This window comes from Eufriesea mexicana, unplaced genomic scaffold (assembly GCF_001483705.2).
Source record: "Eufriesea mexicana isolate 0111107269 unplaced genomic scaffold, ASM148370v2 scaffold1523, whole genome shotgun sequence".
NCBI lineage: Eukaryota > Metazoa > Arthropoda > Insecta > Hymenoptera > Apidae > Eufriesea > Eufriesea mexicana.
Window position 1 is genome coordinate 102897 of NW_016909723.1, and position 17343 is coordinate 120239.

Below are 17343 nucleotides of genomic sequence, written 5' to 3' on the forward strand. Positions count from 1 at the left end.
GAATTTTCACCTTGATATTCAACATATATTAAACATTTTCTATAATATAATTTACCTAAAATTTTCAATTAAATTAAATATAGTTACAAATGCTAGTGTTATGAATGCACATACAGTTATGTACGGATATATGTACGTTCATATTCACATATTATGTATAATTGTTCAATTAAATTAAATACATTAACAAATTTATACATAGTCTATTACTTGTTGCTTAAATATATGATTTAATCAACAAGTAACAAATCATTTACAAAATAACCATTATTAGCATAAGTATGTAAACTTCCATATATATTGAAACTCAAATAACCTATAAAACAAAAATCACTAAACATTACATATAGTGAAAAATTAAAGTACACTTGGTTATGAGAATCACCCAAAATCGCGGGAAACGCGTCCTGTTCCTGCTTAGAGGTCCGTACGGTTCAGTTATAATTTCTTAATATTAAGAAAAGAAATTATTTATGAGATACTGAATTTATTTTTTTTTTAAGTTTACACATAATATACATCGTTTCTATAAATTAATCAAAAGTACGTATTGTGTTTATAAGAAATAAAGTAGCCCTTGAAAATCGGCCATCGCAGCTATTTTCAGCGATAATGAAAATTGTTTTCTATACGTGATCCTTTTATACACAAGTTCTGGAGTTTATATTGTGTTAATCACTGAAAAAGTGTATGAGATTTTATACCACTGAGTTATCGTCCTCCTTAATAGATAAAGATGATAAATTAGTTGGAAAACAATGAGTACTATCAACAGAATAAATAACAAGGTGGGCATTATTGTTGAATCAAGACTTGACGAATGCGACAGAAATTTGGGAACAACAAACAACATCTTTAAAAATGACAAAAAGGACTTCATTGTCAGTTCTAACAAAACTTCACCTGGTAGAAGTCGTTATGGCAGAACAATAAAACCTAAGTCTCCAAAGAATGAGATTGCCAGTTCTCCAAAGGCATGTTATGCCTCTTAAGATCAATTATAATCTTTCCGATTAAAGATCAATATCGTTCTTAACAAACTATGGTACTATATGTAGCATTCATTAATGTTTTAGCGTATAATTTTTTGCGTGTTCTGTCTGTGTCTGTGTCTGTCTCTGTGTATGTGTGCGCGTGTGTGTGTTTGCATACGCGCGCGCGTATGTACTTTATTTATTTATTATATAGTATAACCGTCTTTTTCTTTTATAGTTATCATTATATTTCTTCCAATTAAATATATTAATAGAAATATTTAATAGTATGACATAATGTTGATATATGTGACTTGCAGAATTCTAAAATGCCAAAGAATCGAAAGTATCAACATTCACCTGATAGTAGTAATGATAGTACAGATGAAAATAATACAGCTAATGATATGGATGATACAAGTGATTCTTCTATTAACTTAAGTATTATGGAGGAACCTACTCCAAAATTGGTTAGTTCATCTATAGAGTGCAATTGGTTGTTAGGTCAATTAGCATGGGCAAGAGTTGGTAACTTTCCTTTTTGGCCTTGCGTTATAACCCTTGATCCAGTTTTAATGGTATATCATAAATTAAAAGGTAAGATTCTTGATTTCAGTTAAATTTATTAAATATGAGTTAAATTATCAGAAAGGTTACATATAAATGTACATTTTACTTTATGCATTATAATATTTTATTCTATTTATTTCCTTCTTTTGTTACCAAAACAAGTATGAAATCTTTAATTAATTGATATTAGACAATATTGATCTTTTATAAAGCATTTATGTATTATCTGTAAAAATGCAATGTGGTAGTATAACGTTACAAATTGGCTATAGAATTTCTTTTTTCCCTTCTATTTTTTTAAATAATTTTCTTTGTTAGCAATTTAAATGTAGTAATTGCATAGTAACTGGTGCAATTTACATGATATATATATATATATATATATATATGTGTGTGTGTGTGTGTGTATATACGTATATTTGTTTGACCAGCTACTGCCAGATCACAAACGCTAATGATACATGTCCAATACTTCGGCGATAAAGGACGTCACAGTTGGGTTTCATCAAACTCTATGATTCCATTTACAAATCTTGCAGACTTTAAAAAATTATCAGAATCAATAACTGCAGAGGTTAAGAAGCGAGATGCAAAATATGCAGCAGCATTCATTGTAAAACCTGGTATAAAATCAAAATGGGAAAGCGCAATTGAAGAAGCTATGGAAGTTCAACCAATGAGCAATAATGATAGGGCACATGTGTTCAAACCAAAGGAAAAAAGTGTAAAAAGTAAAATACTAAAAGCATCTGAGGAAAAAGATAAATTCAATAAAAGGAAACACTCAAGTGATTCAAATGGTCCTGATTTTAAACGAGTTAAGCAAGATAATGTAAGTATATGAACGAAACATTTAATATGGAATTGAATTAATTTGAAATATATTATTATTATTGGAAACATTTATGTTAAATGATATTACAGGTATATGAGGTAGATAAGTTATCACAAGATAAAACAGATGGGACAAAACAAAAAATGCTGCAATACTTTGAGAATGGTAAAAGTCATTCAAAACTCAATTCAGATACTCCTCCATTATCTCCTTTAAGTCAAAAAGATTCCAATGATGAAGTTTCTCTTATGCAAAAAGTTGAATTTCGAACTGAAGAAGATGTAGATGGTGTCTTTGAAGTTTATTACGAAAGAAATAGAGATATGTTAGAAGATGAATATCCGGATGCGTCGGAACATGATATTAGGAAATATTTGAAGAAGACTTGGGATAATATGAATTCTTCTTTTCGCAAGAAATACCGGTCATATGTAACATCAGACACTAGTAGTACCCATGCAAAAGAAAATTCATCGGATCACGACGATGAATTATTAATAGAAATAGTTGGAAATACTAAAGATAACAAAAAGACAAGAATAAAAGTTGAAAAAGAAGAGATAAGTATTTCAGAAACAAAAAAAAATAGACCTTATAATCTTTTCAAAGGAATGAAACAAGAAAAAGTTTGTCAAATATGTGAAAAAACTGGAAAATTAACTAGGTGTAAAGGTCCTTGTTATTCATATTTTCATCTTTCTTGCGTGAAACCAGGAGAATCTAGTCCAGAACATTCCATTGATGAAAATATAATGGATGATAAAATTCTTGACGATATAAAGGAGATTAAACAAAGTAATAACGATGACGATGAGAATAATGGTATAGAGAATTACCAAATATATTTTTGACATTTTCCATAATATTTAACCAAAATGTATGTTATTTCCAATTTTAGGTAAATTGGAAGAACAAGAAGACGAATTCTTTAAATGTATCGATTGTTTATCAGGTGTAGCACCTGCTTGCTTTATATGTAATGAAAGGGAAGGAGATAGAATAAGGTGCTCTGTATTAGCTTGTGGGAAACATTATCATTCGTCTTGCTTGAAATCATGGCCACAAGTAATATTCAATAATAAATATATTAATTATATAATATCAAAGTTGAAGTATAGTATTAACAAATATTTTCTTGTTAGTCACATTGGCAGGGGGGTCGTCTAACTTGTCCATATCATGTATGTCATACATGCAGTTCAGATAATCCTCAAGATAGTCATTCAAGGGCTCCAAATGAAAAATTAGCACGATGTGTTCGTTGTCCGTCATCATATCATACATCTACGTCTTGTTTACCTGCTGGTTCGATTGTATTAACCGGTAGTCAAATAGTTTGTCCAAAACATTACCAAGCACCACAACCTCCAGTAAATGCGGCATGGTGTTTTTTATGTACAAGAGGCGGAAGTCTTATCTGTTGCGATACATGCCCAACATCATTCCATTTGGAATGTTTAGGTATGCTAGTATTAGTAATAATGAAATAATGTAATAGACATATTTGAAGTTGATAGTTGATAGTGATAATAGTAATAATGGTAGTAATAATAGTATGTGTATATCATATAACTAATTACATATAATTATAATTTTAGGTATTGATGCTCCAGATGGTGCATTTATTTGTGAAGATTGTGAAACAGGCAGATTACCTTTATATGGAGAAGTTGTGTGGGTTAAACTTGGTAATTACCGTTGGTGGCCGTCTCGTATTTGTTATCCTCATGAAATTCCTGAAAATATAGAAGCTATACCTCACAGCCCTGGTAAATTTTGTGTGATGTTTTTGGGATCGAATAATTATCACTGGGTTCATAGGTAAGTAATATTCCTAATTGTTTTTTTTTAATTAGATTGAATATGAATATTAAGAATATATTAATAATGGCAATTGTGGTTTTATTTATAGAGGACGTGCTTTTCTTTATCAAGATGGTGACGCCAACATAAAACCGCCAATTGGTAAAAAAAATAGGGACGATACTTATCGCAAAGCATTAGAAGAAGCTAACGAGATTCATCAGCAGTTAAAAATTGAAAGAGCTGCAGCTAAAGATCATGGACCACGAGGATTGAAACCTCCGCCTTATGTTAAATTAAAGGTATAACAAAGATATTTTATGTGCGCATATGTATATATATAAATTTATAATTGGCATCTATTCAAAGGTGAATAAACCAGTTGGCAATGTAAAACCAGTAGAAGTTGAAAGTATCGTTGCATGTGATTGTGATGCAGAATGGGAAAATCCATGTGCGCCAGGAACAGATTGTCTCAATCGAATATTATTAGTTGAATGCAGTCCTGGTATTTGTCCAGCTGGTCCCAAATGTAACAATCAAGCATTTGTAAGAAGACAATATCCAGCTATGGAACCATTTCATACTGTTGGTCGTGGTTGGGGTCTTAGAAGTTTGGAACCAATTAAAGTTGGACAATTCGTTATAGAATATGTAGGTGAAGTTATAGATGAGGCTGAATACAAACGAAGACTACATAGGAAAAAGGAATTAAAGAACGAGAATTTTTATTTTTTAACTATAGATAATAATAGAATGATCGACGCAGAACCAAAAGGCAATCTAAGTCGATTTATGAGTGAGTATTTTTTGCTTTACTTTAATAAATGAAGATCAAAAATAAATGTATCTTTTGCATTTCAAATTGCCATTTTTAAAACTTGTTAGATCATTCATGTTCACCAAACTGCGAGACTCAAAAATGGACAGTAAATGGAGATACGCGTATAGGTCTGTTTGCGTTGTGCGATATTGAGCCTGGTGAAGAATTGACTTTTAATTATAACTTAGCTTGTGATGGAGAAACTCGAAAACCCTGCTTGTGTGGTGCATCAAATTGTAGTGGGTTTATAGGTTTAAAAGTACAGAAATCACAAGTAACAACACCTTCGATACAACAGAAAAAATTGGAAAAAATTGATAAAATAAAACGTCAAAGAAGGTAAATGGTGGCATATTATACGCATATCGTATACTAATTTTCCCGATATAAATAGCGAAATATTGTATAGTTCGGTATAATTATAGTAGAAAAAGTAAATCAGCATTTTTTATTCTTTTATACTACCGATATTGCTTTCTTGTCTAAGGTTTCATAATTTATTTCCTTCTATAAAAGTCCATCATCTCAATGTATAAGATCTGTTTAATTGTGCACAATAATCATTGTAAAATAATTAGATCGAGAAAACATGTACTATGTTGGAGTTGCGGACAAGAAATTGAAAAATTGGGAGAATTCGTTGTTTGCGATCAAAAAACATGTAATAAGAAGTATCATAAAGCTTGCGTGATTATTGATGATATGGATTCAAGATTTAGTTGTCCTTGGCACCGTTGCGCGGAATGTCGGCGTAGAACATCAGCACATTGTTCCTTCTGTAGCACTGCTTTTTGTCAAGGTAAATAATTTTGCAATATATTTATTTATGTTTCACATTCTTGTTTGTATCATAAAATTAATCACCGTTATTGATAGTACACTTGGATGGAAACCTATTTGAGTACAGTGAAAAAGGTGGTTTTGTCTGTAAGCTACACGAAAGTATGGATATGCAAAAATCTTCTGTTGAAGATGAAAAAGATTATTCGGATAATGATACTGAGACAGACAAAGAATATTCTTCTACAGATTCCAATAGTCCGTTGTTAACAATGGAGAAGTCAGTACCACGTGAGCCATCACCAAGAGTTTCTATAGTAGAGGTGAGATGAAACTGTGTTAAAGGCATTGACATTTCAAATTGTCGAAGAAGATGAGCAATCTCTTTTTTTTATGCATTTTAAGCTTTCTCCCAAAACTATTTTACGTTTCAAATGTTGTTAGCTTTCGTTTGTCTATTTTTATTTTCACAATAAAAGACAAGCCATAGTTGACAATTATGATGGTGGTGGTAAGCATGAAAAGAATTGCTATATATGTAGAATAATTTGTTTCTCAAAGGATGGAAAATGTTCATTGGTTAATCAATCGGATCATTAAAATAGAAAAAGTAATGATTTTTTTTTAATTATTGACAAGAACGTATCATTCTAAGTCTTTTAATGGCTATATTTTAAAATATATATTATATTTCTACTTTAAATATTTTCAGAATATTTTTTGTAGATATAATACATTGCAATATAAGGTTTGATATTGATATAAAAATTCCATTTACAACTTCAGATTTTATTAAATACTATGTTTCATTTATTTTATGTATTTCTACCCATATACAAAAAATTACATCATAGAAATATACAATGTTTTATAATTTTACATAAACAAATATAATACTGTTATTAGTGTAACATTTATATTAGGATATTTCCAAAAGTAGAAAGAAAAAGATTAACAGCAATTAACCTTTTTTTTTTTTTTTTAATTGTTTTTCACTGTTCCCAGCATCCTCTCCCTGACATTGGCAGTAGTGAGAAGTAGTAACAAACAAACATGTTCTGTTTAAGTTTATACGTTCAAGTGAGTGTATATTTTTGGTATTATCTCTTTGGACCTCTGATTCATAATATGATCATAGTAAGAAAAATTATTTTGTAATTAACAAATAGCTTGTAACAAATAGTTTAGTTACCATTATTTAATTATACAATTTTAAATATTAATTGGTGAGTAAATTTCTTTTGAGCATAACAGATACTTAAATCCCATCATACTAGACCATAATTTTCATTGTGGGTATTTACTTTACTTGTAGCACTTTAGGACATGTAATTTGGTTTTAAACGTAAACATACCTTTTAAGTTATATAAAGTATTATGCTTTTTAAGTATTTATCAACAGTAGTGTCTTAGATAATAGACGAAGGAATGTCTTTCTTGTGTAATGTATTATATATTATTATAAATAAATGATTTTCTATAGGGAAGATAGATAATGAAATATACTTTATAGGTGCATCCAAGCAGTGAAGAAAGTGAAGAATCTCAAAGAGAAGATGATGAAGAAGCAATGCAGACTGTCGATTTTATGCCTTGTGAATACAATTCAAAAAGTATGAAGAGAAAAACATTACACCGATTATCTCTGAGATTGAACGAAGAGAAAGGCCAGGTAGAAAAATTAAATACCCTTACATCTAGTCAATTGGAGGCTATAATCGGTGGCAGTCTATTTGAGTGAACAATTTATCCCCATTGATTCAGATTAAGTTATGGAACATATTTTAATGTGCATAGTTTCATATCTTCACAATTGGTAAATAACAAATTATGTAATGACAATTTCAACATAACTGTGAACGCCAGTGTGAGCTAGTAGTATTTGTAATTGTATACATTATTTGTAAAACACTCATTCCATGTCAAAGGGATCAGTTGAATAACAAATTTTAATAAATTCCAATTCTGCTACCAAAAGAATAAATTTTATTCTTAATATAATACTTTTACTGTGTACACCTGTGTTATATAATTTAATGAGTTATGTGCATATACATGTTTATGTATTGCATTTATGAGTTGTGTACATATATATGTATATGTTCCCACATACGCACACACCTGCATATGCTTTCATCTAATCGGGTTGACATGGAATACTTCTCTTAATTTACAAATAAATAGAATATAATTAAATAATATGCACCCGTATGCATAGAATATTTCTTCATTCTATTTTGATATATAATGAAGTATTTAGAATTATATTATGCTAAGTCAATATTTTGAATTAATTTAAACGTTTGTTGTGTAGATAAACTTTTGAGGATGTTTATTTTGTAAAATATATTTATGCATTAGTTAAATTTTTTTTTTATCTCTTTTACATTGTACTTTAAAATTTTTATCCATTAAGGTGTCGTATCCGTAAAATACCCATTGAAGTAGTTAGATACTTGAGAGATTATAGTAAATTTCTTTACACTGCCTTGTGAATTTTTGGAAGTTTGTATTATATAATTCGTGTTATTTTTAAGGAAGATATCACAAGATATCAATGAAATAAAATTTTTGTCACATATTTCATAATAAGATCCTAAAATATATTTTTATGTTTTCAATTTATTGATCTAAAACGTTTAAGTCATTTTATTGGATTTAAATATTACAATAATATTGAGAAAGAAAAATTATTTGTTAAGAAATTTACGTAAATGTGAATATAATGAAATGGAAAACTTAATGTAAGTTTGTTAACAGTGTTCCTTATGTATTTTAAATTGTACATATATATTACATGAGCGCGTTTGTAATAGAGAACTAAAGAATAGTATTAAATGCAAAACGTTTTTCATAATTCAAATAAAAATTACGATTACTTCCTATTTCATAGCGCTTATAAAAATTTTAATAATTGCAAATACATTAATGATAATAAATAAAATAAAGATAGAATTAATCTTTTTGTGGGGAAGTATGAAATAATACTCATAATACTTCGTTTCTACTACGCTATATAAATAAAATTGTAATAAAATTTTATTTAATTATGATAATATACGAAATATTTAAAATTAAATGTATCGATATGAATAACAAAATATTATTAATGAGATGACCATCATCTATAAGGAATGTGCATGATCAAAAATATCTAAGAAAGAAGGTAGATAATATTGGTTATTATTGTTATTATTACCATTGTTGTTCTTGCTATACATATAAGAATCCACATTTACTTTGTTTGTAATTATTTTATACAAATGAATCTTATCGAATAATTTTATAGTGAATAACCTAATTTCAATATTTTCTGCGATTTTAACAATGAGAAATTACGTTTATATACTCTTTATATAGTATTCAGTTTACAGAATTTTTTTACATGTTACAAATAAATTCGTTTTCATTTTCAAAATAATATTATTATCGTATTTACTTATACGATATATGATATTTTAGTATTTAAATTAGTGTTTAAAATATTTCATGACTGTGTTTTCATTAAATTATTTTAATACATCACTGGTATAATTAATATCGAATATTATAATTCAAAAGCTATTAAGCTTGTGATTCTTTACCATAGTCTTGATAAAGTTTCGGATCATCCTGTATCGAAGGTACACTAGAGCTTCTTAAACATTGTGGACTGAGATCAGAATTTGAAGCTGTGGATATGGTTTCTTCTAATGAGTTTTGTTTGTTTCGCAACACTGGTGCAACAAAATTTTGACCAGCTGATAGGTCTCTTTTTTGCATTTGTATCTATAAAAATTATTTTTGTTACTTGGATAATTTCGATTACATTGATTAGATTTTGTATTCAAAATTCTAATAAAATACAACTGTACTTTATACTTTGATGAAGATAAAGTAGCTCCGGTAACAAGACCTAAAATACTTGCAGCGAGGCCACTAAGTTGTACTGCAGCTAAAGGTGATAGCCCTCTTCTTACCAAACCTAGAGCTAACAGTGCTGCTTGAGCCAAAATTGGTGCAGCTCCAGTAGCACTTGCTGCTGCACCAGCTAATTGACCACCTCCAATACTTGGCCCATAGGCAAAACATAAATTATGTCTATCCACCTATAATATGCAATGTTTGTTGTAAATATAATATATTTTCTCATATTATCATTATATATCATTTCAAATAATTTAACATAAGATGTTTAAATGTCATACCAAATGTTTCACTGTGAGATACAACAGACCAAAAGGTGTAATCAATGGACAGGCTAAACTGTATACTGTTGTCATAGTAAAAACTAAGAGCAACCAGGCATAATGAGCACCTAGGGGAAATTCCCATAATACTGCTTTTCTAACATGTATTCTTTCTGCTCTACTACGTGCTACGCATAGTCTGAACGTATATAATGCTAATTCGGGAAATCTGACTAATTCCAATCCACTTCCTAATAAAGCTGCAGTAATTACGTAATTTACGAAGAAAGCGCCCTAGAAAAACGTATTAGTTTTATATTTTTAAGTAAATTATGCTTGCCAAGACCATAAAATAAATCATATAATTTTATAATATTAACACCTGATCTGGTAGAAATACACAATCCCATCTTCCTGTTTCATTTGCCGCATTTACAGTCCACTCCAAAAATGCCTGTGCACTAGTTAAACCTAAGCTAGGTAATATAAGAACCATCAGTAATAAAAGAAGTAATGTTTTTGTCATTACTGCTCGATTTAGGCTGCTTCTAGTCCAATGTCTAACTAATGATTCACTTTTCGCTACTAATACTGGCATTAAAGCAGCCACACTAACTAATAACACAGTTGGAAGAAAAGATGAAACTATTGGGCTAAGATTCATAATCTCCCCTGTGATTGGTAATTTGTTCAAAGCAGATACTATTACCTGGAATCAAATGTTACAAAAATGTAACAAATTTATTAATAAAATCAAAACAAGATATATTTTATTATTATTATTATTTTAGTCACGAATAACTTACAACTGGTGTCGTAAGGAAAAATAGTATAATACCCAATGCAAAGTTTATTAAAACAGCATTCAGATACCAACATGGTCTTGGTATGCTTAAATTTTCCCAAAAGATATCAGAAGGGGTAGGTGCATAATCTATAACCCATTTTATGCTAGGCAACGAACACAAGTACTTCCGCATAACTTTAGCTGCACCAGGTGTACCTTATTATCATTATCATTATTATTATTATTATTATTATTATTATTATTATTATTATTGATATCAGCGATGGTTGTTTCATTGAAATGAAAAAATTATTTATTTAATAATTATCTTATGATTGATTATAGTTGATTATAAATAAAATTTAATATAATTTTTATATCTATCAGTATCTATGTAATAGGTAGTAAGTAATATCATTTAAGGGCATAATGAGGTAATAACTAACTTAAAGTCATGAAAGCTACTCCAAGGGGTCTGCTTAGTACCACTTTCTTCTCTTCTTCGACTAATGCAGTTAATCGTATTTCCTCATTTATATAAAATTCTTGGGCATCGACTTGCTGTACAGGAAAATATTGGTATAATTTACAATATATCTATTATGATAATTTTGTGAATTACATACATTTTTACAACAGCAACCTATCACTTGGCCACAGGGATATGGATACATTTGTAATGGTTCTCTTTTCTTTGCATAGTTTTCACAATATAAACGTGCTTGTTCAGCACAATCTCTTTCTATATTTAGTATTGAAAGTCTTCTAACATCATAAGCTAATGTAATATCCTCCACTGTTAAAGTAGGAAATATTTCTCTACACAAAACCATATCATGAGAGGAGTAAAATAAAATAAATAATAGTTGTTATTATGTTTGTAAATACAAATTTACATACTTGAAGTAATCAGTAAGACCTTGTACATCACACTGATGCTTTGGTATTTCTGTAATTAATAGTGTCCTAGCTGCCAATTCACCACCATGTCTGGAATCTCTTACCTACATTTCATATACATTTTATTGCCGCACCACTTTTATATTTTTAATATTATTATTATTGATAATAAAAAATTCGTTGTAGTTTTATAACAACAGTTTATCTATTCATAATAAATAAAATGTACCTTTTTCAAAAAATGTCTCATTATATATGCACCAACTGGTAAGTAGGATAAAATTAAAATTGTATGCACCCAAATCCATGTAGACATTGGATCTAAATTTGATAATGTTGTGTGACCAAATGTTGCCTTATCCCCTTGCATATTACCATGAAAATTAATTGGTAAAGCTATACATAATGATATAATAACCATTAAGCACGTCAAGATGATCAGATGACGTTCGAATGATATATATAATAAACCATCTGGTCCAGCTCGTTTTAATAATTCCTCATCGCTAAAATTCACAGTCATAAAATATCATTCAAAGTTTTATTAAAATATTTGTTTAAATAACAGTATTAAATTAGATTACTTAATTATCATGAATGTACTAAATGTGCAAAAAATTATGAAATATGAAGTTAATAATCTATTATGCTTACGTAACTCTGAATGCAGTAACAATCCATGATGTGAAACCTCTATCAACTTGCGAAAGTTGAGAATTAACAGAAGTTTCTACACACATTGCTTCTGTGTCTCTGCCCTCATTGACTCCATAAAATAATTCCATCCATCTCTCATCTGTTTTGTTTAATAATGCAAGACGTCCATAATTCCATGCTTTCTTACGTAATAAACCAAATAAGATAACAAGAAACTGTCAAGGTATATTATTAAAAAAGATAATATTAAACAAAGGTATTAAATATCTGCTATAGGAGTAAAATATATTATTTTATACTTTAAAATTTATATAATTTATAATAAGATATTTCTGTGAATGTAATGTTTACAATTACGTAGACTTGAGCTATAATTTACATAACAATAATTTTTTTATACAAAATTTCTTTATATATAATATAATTTTTGTAACAAATTTTAAAAACAGCTTCTATTTAAAAAAAATATATAAAAAAATATGTTTTTTATTATACAATTTTTCTAAGAATATGAAAATTTGTTAAATATAAAAATAAAATAATTATATTATTCTTTACCAAACTATTAATTATAACGACATAAAAATATCCATCACTCTACTTATTATGCGTATGCATATTATGTATATAAATGTACTACTTAATAATTGTTATTCTTGAACTGCACGAACTTATGCAATGCAAAGAAGCAATAATAAAATTAAATTGCACAAAGAATTACACTTCACTACTTACTGAAAATGTACGTAGCTCATATTCGTTGAGATATTCATATTAATATATGATTAAATATATACAAAGGTACATATCAAAAAATGTGTGTCAATTTGACACATTGTACCAGATTCGTTAGTTATAAGTAGTAGCAAATGATGCGCGATAACGTAACCTAATCTGAGTTCAATGATTACACAAAGATAACATGTTTTCACTTTACTAATAAGGAGAGTGTAAGTCCTTCAGGTCATCGATTTAGTTGAAATTTTGCAGGTTTGTAGATTTCGTCATGCAGTTAAAAAAATTTATTATCATAGGTGTAGCTACTTAATATTTTTTAAAATATTTATGATTAAAGTTTTACTCCATGTATAGCTACAGATTTATTTCCAATATCTTTCGTAACGTGGTAGCCTAACGACGACATTCGAAAATTCCTATACTGGAATCCCGAGGTTGGATTCTCCCGTCCATCCTGGGTATTTTTTTTTCAATCTATTTTTTATTTTGTATTCATTTTTCGCCCATGAAAACATTATAAATAAAATTTCTTAATACCAAAATTGTAGAATGATAGATCACTTTATCTTCCAAGATTGATAAAATCTATAATATTGAACAATCCATTTTCTGATATTATACCAAGAATAATAGTACAGGAAAGTGAAGAAGTAAAAGACAGTTCAAAAACTAAAACAGCAGGAGTAAAGTAGAAATCATATATGTTTGCAGAATTTAGGCCTGATAGTATTATTCTTTGTAATGAAAAATTTTGTTACAGAAACTTCAATCTTTTATCATTTGATAAAGAAGCAGAGGAAGATGATGAAGAATCTGTGATATTAAATAAAAAGTTTAGTGGTAAGGGCAAATCAGATCATGATCATTTAACTGATCCAAAATAAAGCTCACAACCAGCTGTTGAACCACCTGGACCTCCAAATAAGAGAAGGAAAAAAGTCTGTAATAGCGATTGGGAAAGTGATGATGAAGTAAAAACTTAAAAAGAATTAGAAGTTATAAATAAAGAGAAAGAGTTAGTTTATTGTTTACATTATAACTATGTTATAGAAGGTAGAATTTTTCATTGACTGTCTTATATTTATATTTTCCAAGTAATGAAGGAAAGGATAAAAAATAAATTGAGAGATATAAAAAAAGAAACGAAGAATTATGTTGTTAATAATTAACGTGTATATGTGAAACTTCCAAAGTGAATAAAAGGTACATAAATATAATTACGAAGAGCAAAATCACTCGCTTTCATCTGTGACTTAATGTTCGTCTATAATTAATTCAACAACTTTTGTAATTGCATCGTGAAGACACAGCCTCAGCGAGCCTTCTAATATAAGTCTGGATATGAATTCATTGTTATTTAATTCATTATTGGTGATTATTGCATAGAGTGCTTGAACCATTGCCGATTGCCGGAGATAGTAATGGTTTGTCTTAGTATAATGTTTATTATAATTAGTAATTAATTAATAATTAGTAATTATTTATTTTAATTAGTATAATGGAATAGCTAATAATTTCATTTCATAAATTAATTATAGAAATTTGGAATTTTTCGCAACAGAAATATATCTATATTTGCATCATTGACGTTATTAAATATAAGAGGCATCGTTTGATATTTTACATCGATACTTTATCACATAGCTATTTCAAAGATGCAACATTTTCCCGCTACAAAAATACCTAGCACATCCGGCTGCAGCCAACTTCCAGTTGGCGGCAAGCGGGCATAACAGTAACATCGTGCAATATTCTCCCGCGTCAAAATAAAACATTAAATCTCAGAACGTTTCGTGAAGTAGTGATATCGCTGATTGACGTTTTAATTACTTTACGGAGTTCAAGATTACTAACTATGAACATTTCTACGGTGGTAATATACCACATGTGAAAAAAAGTGATGTTACATAGTGTAAACTGCGTAATGATACATGTGCGAAATGAAGTGGCGTGAGTGCGCGATCTTATAATACTACCGCATTGCCCGTTATTGTCGCCTGTAGAAGATTCTAGATTTCGACAGTTCGTTGGAATATTTGATCGACATCACTCTGCAAAGGCAGCTTTTAAACAGTTTGTTCAATTTTTCTTCGATCTTGACATTCCATTGCAACATAGTTATGTATTATCTCTTTTACATTCTAAATTTTAATTTTAGATTAGAATATTTCATAACTACTGCATAGAATAGGCTGCTGTCGAACCAGTACGGCAATTATATTACAATTGAAGGTGCATATATGTACCAAAGTAACAGAAAAGCAGGTGCCTGTGAAATCGTTCTACACAGTATAATTTTTTCGCCTACGTTTCTGAAATTAAGATTCTCGGTTAGATTTTTTCGGTCTAACAGCGTAGAGGGAATTCTTCCTTAAGGGAATTGGATATTTTTTTTCGGTTTCAAGCGTGCATTTTCGAGAAATAGTGCCGGAAGTGTCAGTGGCTTTCAGATCGCGCTGCGCAATTTACTTTTTTAGCTTCTAGTTTTTGAATTAGGCTTTTCGAATCATATTTTTCCATTGATTCGCATAGAGTGATTTTTTCGTTAACGGGATTGGATATTTTTTTTCGGTTTCGAGCGTGCGTTTTCTAAAATAGTGCGGAATGTGTCAGTGGCTGTCAGATCGTACGACGCAATTTACTTTTTTGGCTTCTATCTTTTGAATTGGGCTTTTTGAACCGGATTTTTCCACTGATTCGCGTAGAGTGATTTATTCCTTAACGGGATTGGATATTTTTTTTCGGTTTCGAGTTTCCATTTTCGAAAAATAGTGCCGCATGTGTCAGTGGCCGTGAAATCGTACTATGCAATAGACTTTTTTGGCTTCTATTTCCGAAATTAGGCTTTTTGATTGGGTTTGTTTTATATATTAGTGTAGAGTGGAATTTTCTGTAACGGGATTGGATATTTTTTTTCTGTTTCGAGAGTGCGTTTTCGAACAATAGTGCCGAATGTGTTAGTGGCTGTGAAATCGTGCTTCGCAATAGTGCGTTTTCTTTTCTATTTCCGAAATTAGTCTTCTTGATTAGGTTTGTGCTATATATCAGTGTAGAGTGGAATTTTCTTTAATGATATTGAATATTTTTTTTTCAGTTTTGAGTGTGCGTTTTCGAAAAATAGTGCCGAATGTGTCAGTAGCCGTGAAATCGTACGCGTAATAGATATTTTTGACATCTATCTTCGAAATTGGGCTTTTTGATTAGGTTTGTTCTATACATCAGTGTAGAGTGGAATTTTCTCTAACTGAATTGAATACTTTTTTTCAGTTCGTTTTAGATTACGTTCCTGTGGTCGCTGTTTAATTGCTATGGCTAATGCTGGAGAAGATAACAGTGGTTCCCAATTCTTCTTTACTCTTGGTTCTCAATTAGATTTGCAGAATAAACATTCAACTTTTGGTTATGTTACTGAAGAAACTATATATGACATGCTTGAACTTGAAGAAGCACTTGTAGATGAGGTAAATTTAATGTTTATAAGAAAATGTATCAAGAATTGATATAAATATAATATTTCCTCTGTTTTGTAGAATGATAAACCACTTTATGCTCCAAAAATGATAAAAGCTGAATTATTGAACAATCCATTTTCTGAAATTATACCAAGAATAATAGTACAGGAAAGTGAAGAAGTAAAGGACAGGAATAAAGTAAAAATCATATATGTTTGTAGCATTTATCCATGATAGTATTATTCTTTGTAATGTAAAATTTTTTTACAGTAACTTCAATCTTTATCATTTAGCGAAAAAGCAGAGGAAGATGAAGAAGAATCTACGAGATTAAATAGAAAGTCCAGTGGTAAGAGCAAATCAGCTCATGATCATTTAACTGATGCAAAATTAAGCTCGTAACCAGCTGTTGAACCCCCTGGACCTCCAAATAAAAAAAGGTATCAAGACCGTATTAGCGATTGGGAATTATTGGGGAATAATTTTAAATTAACAAATTATGCAATTTCTGAGATTAATTTATGAACTTTTATAACTGTATCGCATAGCCGACTCCTTGCGCAGCATTCTTATACAATTTTTGCACATAATTTGGCGCTAATTAGTTTGTTATTATTACTTACTTGACGACGTACGTGATTCGATACAACGATCGGCGCGATGGTCCAACAGAATAATTAATTATGAACAAAATTATAAGTAAAATAAGAACAAAAATGACATGAGAATGTTCATAAGGATATTGTTTTTATAATCCGTGCATATAATTTGTAAATTAATTGCAAAGAAGATTGTAATTAATGAAAAACTAATAGTATTATCAGCATCAATTCGAACATTTTGAGTAATAATTAC

At 29.5% G+C, this 17343-nt stretch overlaps 2 protein-coding genes across 3 annotated transcripts; one reads left to right on the forward strand and one right to left on the reverse strand.

The window, feature by feature from the left end:
* Window positions 1-969: 969 nt before the first annotated feature.
* Window positions 970-7697, forward strand: NSD (Nuclear receptor binding SET domain protein). 2 transcript variants are annotated; one of them, XM_017901475.1, is made up of 13 exons: window positions 970-1045; window positions 1295-1571; window positions 1976-2376; window positions 2469-3201; window positions 3278-3444; window positions 3522-3840; window positions 3978-4200; window positions 4292-4484; window positions 4552-4981; window positions 5071-5344; window positions 5584-5804; window positions 5882-6108; window positions 7299-7697. In XM_017901475.1, exons 1-13 carry the CDS (start codon window positions 1043-1045, stop codon window positions 7524-7526), a joined length of 3696 nt encoding a protein of 1231 aa, XP_017756964.1. In that variant the 5' UTR covers window positions 970-1042; the 3' UTR covers window positions 7527-7697. The 2 variants fall into 2 exon arrangements, with proteins under 2 accessions (XP_017756964.1, XP_017756965.1); XM_017901476.1 differs by having other exon boundaries at window positions 2084-2376.
* Window positions 7698-9314: 1617 nt separating this feature from the next.
* Tmem63 (transmembrane protein 63) lies at window positions 9315-12508 on the reverse strand. The gene is made up of 10 exons (XM_017901477.1): window positions 12296-12508; window positions 11871-12147; window positions 11642-11745; window positions 11368-11560; window positions 11188-11302; window positions 10761-10957; window positions 10337-10663; window positions 9973-10248; window positions 9640-9873; window positions 9315-9553 (listed from the first exon to the last, which is right to left on the reverse strand). The coding sequence occupies exons 1-10, from the start codon at window positions 12424-12426 to the stop codon at window positions 9350-9352; spliced, it is 2058 nt and encodes a 685-aa protein (XP_017756966.1). The 5' UTR covers window positions 12427-12508; the 3' UTR covers window positions 9315-9349.
* Window positions 12509-17343: the final 4835 nt, after the last annotated feature.